The sequence below is a fragment of the Hermetia illucens genome, chromosome 2 (genome assembly GCF_905115235.1).
Source record: "Hermetia illucens chromosome 2, iHerIll2.2.curated.20191125, whole genome shotgun sequence".
In the NCBI taxonomy this organism is placed as follows: domain Eukaryota; kingdom Metazoa; phylum Arthropoda; class Insecta; order Diptera; family Stratiomyidae; genus Hermetia; species Hermetia illucens.
Genome location: NC_051850.1, coordinates 189722593 through 189734675, shown reverse-complemented (window position 1 = coordinate 189734675; position 12083 = coordinate 189722593). Strand labels below are relative to the sequence as shown.

Sequence of the window (12083 nt, the reverse complement as noted above, 5' to 3'; positions counted from 1 at the left end):
ACCTGAAAATCTACGTAATACCAGGCGAGCTAGATGATATTATAAATTGTCTGTTGATTATATGATATATATATATATATACATATATATATTATACATCCCGTGTGGAGTTGCCAGAGCTTTTTTTCGTTAACACCTTTGAGGCATGCCAAAAAGAAGGAATATTCCCTGTCCAGTGGAAAAAGCAAAAGTTGGTGTTGCTTCCGAAACCTGGCGAACGACTTGGAAACCCAGCATCGTATCATTCAATCTGCCTGCTGGATATGGAATGGGGAAGATGATAGAGAGAGTCATCTACAACAGACTCCTACCCATTGTCGAAGCCAGCAATGGTTTCTCGGAACGCCAGTTTGGTTTCCGACCTGCCAGCTCTACGGTGGACGCAATTAGCATGTTAGTAAACGAGGCAAAAGGTGCTGGATGTCAAAAACGCCAACTGGAATAGAATTAAAGGAGCGTTGGCTGACATAAGTGTCCCAGGATATTTAGCAAATGGTGGAAAACTACCTCTCAGAGAGGACTCTCTAGTACGGGACAGATCAGGGCCCCAAAGAGTACAACGTCACAGCCGGGGTTCCACAGGGATCGGTACTTAACCCCCTGTTGTGAAATATCATGTATAATGGAGTGCTTGCTCTTCCCGCCCCAGAAGGGACTACGATTGTCGGCTTTGCTGATGACCTAGCTATAGTTGTCTACGCGACGGAAGCAGTGAGAGCGGTAATGCCCTGGCTAAAAAAAGCTGGGCTGACCTTGGCGGACGCGAAAACGGAAGCGGTGTTAATAAGCAACCGCAGGAATAATAACAAGATGAAAGTGGAGGTCGGTGGATATACGGTCGTATCAAAGCCGGCTATCAAATACCTGGGGGTAATAATTGACATCACAATTGAGCTTTAGGGAACACCTAGAATGTGCATGCCACCTAGAGTATGCATGCCAAAGGTGCCACCACAGCACTTGCAAAAATGTTGCCGAATATTGGTGCGCCGAAACACTGCGGGAGGTTGGTGCTAGCCGGAATGGTGCGCTCCATCCTGCTCTACCTGTCACCTGTGTGGGCAGAGGCGCCTGCAAACTCATAGAGACACACCATGCAAGAAGTATGGAGGGGTACGCAGAGCGTAGAAATACGGCAAGGTCAGAGTCGCATGATATCTGGCAACGTAGATGGGACGAGTCTACCAAAGGTCGATAGACGCACAGGCTCATTCCCAACATGTGGCTTGAGCGGAAACATGGGGAGACCAACTACCACATTACCCAGTTCCTCACGGGACACGGTGGTTGCTACAGACAATATCTGCACCGTTTTGAATTGGATGATTTTCTGAATTGTCCCGGATGAGATGCCATACCGGAGGATCCAGAGCATGTGATGTTTCACTGCCCAAGATTTGCAATGGAGAGGAGGAGCTTAAACCAGGAACGTGACCTCGGAGAGCTTGATTGCGGAGATGCTGAAGTCCGAGGAGAAGTGGTTTACGGAAATGCAGGAGGAGTTGCTGAAGGAACAAAGAAGGAGGAAAGCCGCAAATAGGAGAAGGACGAGTGAAAAGCAAAGAATGGGATCCCATGTCGAATGTTACTTCAGTCCAACAGAAGATCGACATGTAGAAAGAAAAACTCATTGACGGAGGTCATATCAAAAAATTTTATTGCCAGGCATTGACATCGAAGCCTCCAACAAATGTTTGACTAAGCTGTACTTTTCTATGAGACCGAAGCATTCCTAACTTCAATTCAGGATGCTTCGCTCCCAACAAAAAAATACAAACGGTACATTTTTCATGTCTCCTCAATCACCAACTCCAGTTGTGGGTTATGCAACTGTGAACAGGACACCATCCAGCACATGACATCTGCGTATAGGATGTTGAATAGCACCGAGTACACTAATCGTCATAACTCCGTCTGTAAGATACTTCATCAAAACCTTGCGTTGAAGTATAACTTAGTGGCAATTTACCATCCTTACTATAACTATACTCCGGAAAATGATCGGGTCAAACTACTGTGGGATCACACTATTGCCACCGACCACAGTGTTAATCACAATAGACCCGATCTGGTTCTGTTTCTCAAGGAACTTCATAATCGATGTAGTCGTACAGTTAGACCGGAATACTGTTGAAAATAGCAAGAGAAAATCCGGAACTATGGCTCCTTGGCGGATGATATGAAGCAGACTTGGAGACTACAAAAAATCGAAGCAGTCCCAGTGGTAATTTCAGCGACGGGATTAGTCCCCAAAGATATACATAAAGCGCTGAAAACGTTCGTTCAAAGGGCCGGGCTATAGATGGAGATGCAAAAAGCGGTTATCCTAGCAACCTGTGCTATAGACCGAAGAGTCCTGTCCGGTAACAATCTGACCTAATGGGCTTCAGTCTTGATTCGTACTGTGTTCCACTTAGGATCCATGTCTCTGTAGTATAGAACCACGCATCATCGCTGTGATACTGGCCTTTGGATGTTGCCTTCGGCCCATTCTTAGGTTGGTCGGACCTCGGTCCGGTTGGGTGGGAAGAGGGTCCGCGGGCTTTTTTAAATATATATATGATGAGCTGATATAGGAACACTAGGTTTTCATAACACGGTTCTGCGCAGAAGGGGGGGAGAAGGACCCTGACAACTGTCAGAGACCCCAAATAGTAATTTCAATGAGAAAAAGAGGGCGGATTTTCATCGCGGGCTCGGATTTTCTCCCTAGACCCTGACCAATCCGTGTATTTCCCAGAAAAGATCGTCGGAAGCCGAAATACATCGCATCGATAGTTTTCTATGGCAGGCGGGGGTACTGCCATTTTGAAGCACATTCCTCAAATACCACATGGAAGAAGTTGATTTAAAACAGTGAATGAACTTTTTGGATTGGGGACAGATTACTGAAAAATTTAGATGTTTGTATCTTTTAGTCATAAACAACTTAAAATGAATATATTCATCAGTTTTTTGCTGATATGAGGGCTCTTACTAGTCAGAACGCCGTTGCGGTATCGGAAGATTCTAGGAAGAGCACCTGGTTTGTGAATAATGACGTTTAGGGTCAGAAATGACAAGAACTCCCTCTATTCCCTCGACTCAGCTGCCAAAGTAAAATGCAGTCGCGTGGCAATTGAAGCTTATCAGGAGCTACAGTGAAGGTCTTCTAGCCTCTTCAAAAATCGAGGTTCCTTATAATTTCGATAATATTTAGAATTATATCGGAGCAATAATGAACAAAAAAAAAAAACAACGTATAACTTCGGAATATTTTGATATAGTTTTCTAAAATTGCGACTGTGATTATACTGTGGAGCCATTGAAAGGCCTAGATGAAGATACGTTGTAACGGTGCGATAGTTAAGGTGGCAATTCCGCAACCTTGGCCTCGTGGCCCAGGTTCTAAACTCAACCGGATTCATGGATTTTGTGCTACCTATACAATGGGACCCGTTAAAGGTCTGAGTACTGACATTATGGTTCTTCCCCTTTTGAAAGCCACAAATCTATGGTAATTCTACTTTAAAAATCCCAAAATCTTACTTACTACTGATAAGGCCTATGCGGTACCCTAGCTGAACTTGTTCTATTGCTATTTTTGAGTAATTTAAAAAATCCTGGGGTACTGAAAGCAAAATAAAGTAAACTGGAAGCAACGATCGTTATTTTGTTAGCATAGTTGACCTAACTGTGGATACCTAATTTTAGAGATTTTTTTATTTTCTTTCTGTTATCAATCGAAGTTTTTTTGAAAGCTGAAAGCCGCTTCTGGATGACAAACTAAAAATCAGATGGTAACTACTAACGCGCACTATTTATGAGAAAATGATCAAAAGTAATAATAAAAGTTGCCAATTTCTCTTTTCGATATTTTAGAACCGACTTAGGTCCTTGTTGCCTGCAAAGCCCGTTGAACGGGTTCCAAATGTGACCGTTTACATGATGCCTGACGGTACGAAGAGGATGATTAAGAAATGATAATAACAAATGTAAGATAAGCAGAGCGAATGGAATATGAGAACTGTATTTACATGAAGCACTGACAACAGGCTACTAGTACGCATGCAGTGGAGGCGGCTGTCCGCTCCGGTGTGAAACATTAGTGGGTGTTTGAAAAGCTACGACTGTGACGGTGGAAGGTACAGGACTGTGAGGCTGTGAATCTTATGCTTAAGGTATCTAAAGTAGTGTAGGTGTGGCTATGTCTACTGGAGAGTGGCAAAAGGATCGGGACTTACCTGTGTCGACTATGACATCGATGAGGTCCATGCTCTTGGCGAAGGCGTCTCTCAGGTTGATATGGTGAAACGACACGATGCTGCCCTCTCGCTTGGCTCGGTCCAGCGCCTCCCTACGCTTAAGTGCTTTTTCTCTACGCATCTGATTTTTATAAAATTCGGCAAAATTGTTAACGATGATGGGAATAGGCAAAGCGATTACCAGTACACCGCATATGCAACACACAGAACCAATAACCTTTCCCAGTGCAGTAGTGGGATAGATGTCCCCGTAGCCAACCGTAGTCATTGTAATACCCGCCCACCAAAATGTTTCCGGTATCGAAACAAATTTAGTCTGGGGCTCATCCTTTTCGGCAAAATACGCCAGCGACGAGAATATGAGAACGCCCATTGCCAGGAACAACATAAGTAGACCAAGTTCCTTGTACGAGTTACGGAGCGTAAAGCCTAACGACTGCAGGCCCGTGGAATGACGGGCCAGCTTAAGGATTCGCAGGATGCGCATAATGCGAAATACTTGCACTACCCGGCGCACATCCTGGAACTGGTCCGTTGCATTTTTATTCGTTTCTAATAAAAATAACGAAACAAAATATGGTAAGATGGCCAGAAGGTCAATGATGTTGAGGCCGCCCTTGAAGAATTTCCATTTATCGGGCGAAGCACTGAATCGCAGGACATATTCGAGTGTGAACCACGATATGCACACGGCCTCGACCATAGCCAATTGGGGATTATCCTGCGGAGTGCCATTGTTTTCGGACTGATGTTGGAGTTGCGGTATCGTGTTCAGTGTCAGAGCTATGGTCGAGAGAACTATGAACAGGATCGATATCACCGCGATCACCTGCAAATTTAATGTCACGTGAATTTTTTCCAAATATTTTCCAATCGAGTTCGTTGCCAATATGATTTCCTTAAGTGATTTTCTTAAAAACGATCCTACACGGTCTGTTTTGATATTTTTATAGTAGTAGTGGGTAGTGGGGAAACAAAAAGCACAAACGCTTGGAGGATAGAAGAAGTAGTTGTGAGGTTACAGCAGATACTCAAACGCAATAAATCATACAAAGAAAAACGTTTCAACTCAAAGGTTAATGCGAGTTAGACACAGTCACAAGAAGATTGTTGGTCGAGATGTTGCGACTTCGAAACTCCTCTGATCTCTTCGCGGAGCTGCTGTCCATTGGGATCTGTTTAGTGTGACCAATTCGTTACTAAAGATGAAAACTCATAAATGTACAATGTCGTTAAATAAAACCATCTCCAAATCAGGTACTATCGGCTAACTTAGTACTGGGGAGAACGAAACGCAATCGGTAATGTTACGCCTACTTGTCTATGGATACTTGGCCTGGGGCGAACTTTCAAAATAAACAGGTTCGGGGGATGGAAGTCATGACAAAATTTTGAACGGTCGTTTGCTGTAAGTCTGATTGCTACTTCGCCAGGAGTGGTGAATTTCGTGTAGCTCCTCGGAAGAAGGCTACTGAGTTGCGCAGGGAACTAGGGGTTTAGTGCTTTAACTTTAATGTGATATTGGTAGTTACTTAGGGGGTGTAAAACTAGAACTTTCTTTAGTTGAGCCGATATACATATAAGACTTTAAAAATGCCGGGAGCTGTTAGGTACATTGACGTCAAGGATCAAGTCGGTCTTCTATTGATGGTGTCGGGAATTTTGAATGAATTTTGAACCGATTTCAGGACTTGGTATCCTTCTGATCTGCTAGTGAATGATAAAACCCACTGAAAAGGGTTACTTCCTCCTTGGTTTAGTAGACTTGATTAGCACTTCACATTTGCATGTTAGAGTTCCGTAAACCCTACATTAACAGACAAACAGCAATCGAGCGAGAACACTCATTCGGAATTTAGTCGCCAACTTGAAAACTGATTTGAAACAATTTTACAATGGAAAATAGCTCGGAAAACAACAACTAAAACTACATTTGACAGAGAGGCGAACTCAATTTTAAAATCATACAAAATAAAGTACATTTTCGTGTCATTGTCTAGAGAAAAAAAATAATAATCGTTTTTGTGGGCACAAATAAGTAAATTTGATTTGCAATACACGCCAAAATTTCGCTCTAATTTTACTCTAATGTGATGTTTTAATTGGAGTCTCATCTACGCAATTTCTACGCAAAACTATCTAATTGCTGTGGTGATGAGGGACGGATGGGATTTCTCTCACTTCTATTGTTATGTAATCAATTATGTGACTAGGATGAATGCTAAATTTTCTAATGAATAAAACGTTGGCTCTACATGAATATAAGATTCAAATCTATACAATGCGGACACTACGAGTTTTGAGTATTTTGTTTGAATTATTTTTATCGATTGTCTGTATTTTGGCTTATTATTATTATTTTTTTTTTTTTGTGTGGATAAGGCTACCTTTTTCGAGTTCGCTGTTCTACATTCAGCTTTTGTATCTTAAAATTAAAATTTTATCTTGGTTTCCCTCTTTTGTTTCGTAAGGGAACAAATTTTTACTTTTGAAATTCATCAGAATCTCAGTACGTTTTCTCATTTTTAAGTACTTTTTTAGAACTTTCTAGTACTTTTTAATATAAACCCAAACGAAATTAATATTTGGCAATATCTGGTTTTTCTGAAAAGGCAGGCCGAAACAGCGGTGGCTTGATACGCTGGATGGTGATTTAAAAGCCTCGAGATTGGATCCAGATAAGGCATTTGATAAAGCCAAATAGCGAAACCGATCACGACAAGCCAATCCCGCTTGTGAACGGGGCAAAGGCTGAAGAAAAAGAAGATCAGATTTTTCTGAATGATAAAATGACCGAAAATTTGAGCGGGTAACGCTACGCTGCGTGTGGTCAAGTCATGAACTGGATGGAAATTTTCATAAAATGACAAAAGAAATTATAGAGAATATTCAGATGGTTGCAAGAATAATTTAGACAATACTCAATGTCTGATTGTCTGCAGGACTGCATGACTTAGTGGGTGGATTTTGGTACCCTGTCCTAGTACTTAGCGTTTTTGGACGATTTTTGATCAATATGCCTCGAAAGAATGTCTTCAAAAGCGTTTTAGCGTTTACCTGACGCCGAACGAGACGATGCCGGACTTTCGGCGCTGGCTTGATGCTCTGGAGGAGGCCATTTCGAGCATGGAGGGACGAATCCTGGTAGGGGGTGATTTTAATGCCAGGGCCCTTGAATGAGGCATGCCTCAGTCAGACTCCAGAAGGAAACGGATTCTGGAAATGGCGGCGAGAATCGGGCTCATAGTTTTAAACACCGGATCCACGGCGCCCAGGCTGTGAAGGAAGCATTCATGACATCCCTTTTGTGTCGGAATCTCTGGCATCATCGGTGGACGGGTGGTGAGTCCTAGAAGACTGTTTGGCAAGAGATCACCAGAACATTGCGTTCGAAGTGGTAGACGCTACTTGCCGGCGAGCACCAATGCGACGCTTCCCTTGCCTGTGGAATGTCGCGAGGGTGAACATCGGGAAGTTCGTCGAAGCTCTTGGTGCAGGGAGGGCGGCAGCGGACACCGCCGTAAATTCAGTGATGAACCTGACAACGACGGCGTGAGAGGCTACCATTCTCCGGAGGAGCGAAAAGCCTTCTATGTACTGGTGGACGGCAGAAATTGCCGACCTACGGAGGGAGTGTCATAAGGTCAGCCGTTTGGCACAACATTACCTGACGGGCTGATATTCAACCAAATATACCACGTCCTTGTCCAAAAAAAAGCTACCTCAAACATATTGGACCTGAAGACGCTACGAGTTGCTAACTGTGACTCGCAGCATTTCCTGGTTAGACGAAAATACCGCCGTCGAATAGCCAAAAACTGCGACAGTAGTTGGAGCTGGACTCCAAAGATCAACGTTGAAAATTTGAACATGATCAAAGTGGCTTACAACTCCACAATCAAGGCACATTTCGAAAAACTAGCCCATTCTGGTCCTGAGGAAAGTTGTGACAAAATGTGACGAAAAATTAGGGATGGAATCCAGAGAGCACTTAAAACCTCTTTGGGCATGTAAGACGGATGGACCGTAACGAATGGTTCAACGATGCCTGCTTGGAAGCGGTAAATCGAAAGAAGAACCCGAGTCAGAGAAGACAAATATCGCGAACTAAGGCGATATGCTAAGAAGATCTGCAGGCGAGAACAACGAAAGTTCAATAACACTTAATGATAGCTTAAAAAAGAATGGTATACGAGTAGCATTTAGCACAGTGAAACAGATGAGAATAGGTTTTAAACTGCAAATCACCCTCTGTAGAGATCAGAAATGCAATATCATCAGCAATGAAACTTAAATAAAAGCAAGATTGGTTCAGTATTTTCGAGGCTCTTTAACTCAATGGGGACACATTCCCACCCCTTTGTTATTCCGGATGACTTAAACGGAGAATAAGTGCTCACACCCCTGACTTTGTATGAAGTGGAGATAGAATTTTTTTTAAATTGAAATCACATGAAGCTCCCGGAATCGATGGCGTCCCACCCGAGCTCTTAAAAGATGGGGCAACGGAGCTCACCAGTTGAATCTACATACTAATCAGCAGAATCTGGACAACCGAATAAATACCTGACGACTGGATGAAAAGTGTAATTTGTTCAGTTTGCAAAAAGGATATTGCCAAAAGTGCAGGGGGATCTCTATCGAACGACTACTGAGAGAGTATACAGACAACATCATCGGGGCATACCAAGGCGGCGCAACCAGGCGCGGAGGGAGGGGATACTTGCTCCAGTTGAAGGTGTTACGACGGACACCGCTAAATTCCACCACGCATTAGTCTGCCTGGATGAAGAATCCATCACACTCGTCGCCGATGTGCTGAGCGAATGCTTCTACGGACTACTAAAGCACTAGCTTATCAGGCGGTTATCAGTAAGTGAGACAGCCAAGCTGAATCCCTTGCTGATAGATTTAACGCTTGGCGACCACACGCTCAACCAGCCGTTTCGACGAAAGAAGCAGCTGGGTGAGACAAGCTCGGTGCGGAGCTCTCGAAGTCCTTGTTGTTTCAACAACTGCCGCAGCGCACGTATAGCCGACAACGGTTATCTCGAAGGTTTGACCCCGACTGTGGACAAGATACACGACGTCCACGCATGCCCCATGGGAACGGAGGTGCCCCAGGAGGCCGGCAGCGGCAGTGGATATATTGCGTTCAAGAGAGCGGCCTTAAACTCGTTCAAGGGCCGCTTCGAGAAATGCGCGTTCGGGTACCGATTGTCGAAGGTCCATATTGAACTCCGTCTATCCGAAGTGCAGCAACACGTCACCTTGCAGTGTAGAAACCCCTTAACAGGAGTAATTAACTGGTAGATACAAACGCGGAAGTCTCGGTTCTCTCCGTCTCCAACAAACTATTTCTCCAGCAGCTAAAATTAGCGGCAGCAAATTCCAGGCCCATCGCAACTTATGCCTACAGGCTTGGCTTGCGTTGGACCTTTTCGTGTCGATTCATTTCGACTGACATCAGTGTCACCATATTAGGCGCAGACTTCCTGTATTACTGGGGGCTGCTGGTAAATACGCAGCATAGGTCCCTGATAGACCCCCAACCTCTCTTTGGAACACTACTGGTTAACCAATCTTCTCGAAGGGTGGTCATTTGCCACTACAGAAGCTCGCTGTTGCACGGGAAGAGTTTGAACAAGTACTTAAGCAGGGTAAATGGAGACCGTTCAACATCAATTGGTCATCTCCACTCCATTTGTTCCCAAAGCCCCATGGCGTGTGGCAACTTTGTAGAGGTTATTGACACCTAAATGCTCAGACGATTCCTGACCGGTCCCCCATTTCATTTATCCAAGACTTTGCACATTATTTGGCAAACTATTGTATTTTCTCGACCTTGGATAAGGTCTAAGATCAAACCCCCCTGTAGCCGTTTTGTCGACGTGACAGGTGGTCAAGTACAGGCTCCGAAACGCAGGATAATGTTTTATTGTGAATTAAAAGAGAAATTGCGGAAAAATTCTATGATGGAATATCCCAAGCGTCCACGCCTTATAAACATGCAGTAGCACAGGCATTGTTCTGTAAGCCTGTGTCTTTTGTTATTTTTCATATATAGGCCTGATTAATAGTAGAATCAGAGGAGCTTGTGTGTTGGGCTAAGTTCCTCTACCGCGATTTGAAAGGTAAAGTTCGAAGTGTGGGGGGCCTGTCAAAACCGCTTCATGCCTCTGTTGGTGTTCGTCAAGGAAGCGCCTTCTCACCGCTCCTCTTTGCTCTTGTAATGGACACTTTCATCCGGAACATTTAACGTCCAACACCCTATGCACCCTAACTGGTAAGACCGAGGAACTAGCAAGAGCCCTTCAGAAAAGACGCTCTGCAAGAAACCCGATGGTCTGGTGCCAAAAGCTGCGACATTGAACGTAAACGCGGTAAAAGTGGCTATAAACTTCTCTAATTTGGTAGCCCACACACTCAATACGTTGATGGCATTGCCATTTCAGACGGTTTCTGTGATTCCATTAAAGAAGTCGAACGATTTGATGATCGGCTGATGAAGCTCACCATTATATCAGCTGATCGCACTGTTCAAAGCAAGCAAAGAAAGCAGTCGCTGTCACCCGAGTGGACCATTACAAAAATCTTTACGGTAATCTGGACACTCGAGATGGCGAGGGAGATCTGTATGGACTTCCCAAAAGCCGAAACGAACGCACACAGAATAACGAACACTTCTGTTGCGTCAATAACAAGAACGACATTTTGCTTACCAACCGTCGAACCGCAATGGATAGATGGCGAGAATACCTCGAGCAAATTTCAATTGGAGAATTTGCTCATCCTCCAATCATTGCCGATATTTGGACGAGTTCCACCTGTTAGGGCAAATGAAGTCGAGAAGGCAATAAAACGCACGAAATCGGGGAAAGCCACAGAACCAGACGACATTGCATCTGAGCTCTGGAAAGCTAAGAGCTGGAACCCGGCACTGTGGCCCAGTGAATTCTTCATTCGGGTTATTCAGGAAGGAAGAACACCATCTGTCTGGCAAGAAAGTGCCACTGTTCCAATATGGAAAAAGAAAGGTAGTCCAGCAGGAGGAGACAAGTGTCGAATCCAAGCCATCCCCAAAGGTCATCACGAGCCGCATGCCGGACATAGCATTCTACAAGTACCTAGGAATTCTGCAAGGAACCCATGCTCGAGTTGGTGATCTGAAGGATGCTCTGCGGTCCGAATTCCTGCGACATGTAAAGCTGGTACTGAAATCGCATCTCTTGGGGAAGAATAAGATAAGCGCGTTGAATGTATTCGCTATCCCTTCACTGGCTTATACATTCGTAATATTGCCGAGGACGAAGGCCGACCTGGAAAATGTCTAGCGGCGGATACGGACAACTATATCCAAATTCCGAATACATCGTCCAAACTCTGCCGTGGAGTGGATGAACCTGCTTCGTGACATTGGAGGTAGGGGCGTGGTTGACGTGACGGCATAACATCATCGCCAAATCGACTCGCTGCGCGTTTTTTTTGTACAGCAAAGAGCAGGCGAGTCCTTTACATGCGGCTGTCTGTAAGGCAGACTGTGGGCTGACTTCACTTAACTTGAAGGATCGATCTATCAATCCTCTGAGTGGGGTGAAGTCGGACCAAGAGCGGATCGATGAATGGAAGTCGAAGGCAATGCATGGTAAACACGTGAATTGTCTTTAGTAGCCATTTGTCGATTTGCATTTGTCAAACAGATGGCTGTGTGCTGGGGAGCTCTTTGCTGAGACGGAGGGGTTCATGTGTGCCATTCAGGACGGCGTGATCGCCACTCGAGTTTACAAAAAACTCATCATGAAAGAACGAGTGGAGAACGACCAGTGCAGAAAGTGTGGT

The 12083-nt window shown here is 44.4% G+C and overlaps 1 protein-coding gene across 5 annotated transcripts in view; it reads right to left on the bottom strand.

The window, feature by feature from the left end:
• The window catches only part of LOC119649404 (potassium voltage-gated channel protein Shab), a 587838-nt gene that overhangs the window by 193816 nt on the left and 381939 nt on the right, over nt 1-12083 (bottom strand). For all 5 annotated transcript variants that reach the window (XM_038051534.1, XM_038051538.1, XM_038051536.1 and 2 more), the window contains one exon: nt 4224-5073. In XM_038051534.1, the coding sequence (XP_037907462.1) occupies nt 4224-5073 (850 nt within the window). The remainder of the gene's footprint in view (nt 1-4223; nt 5074-12083) is intronic.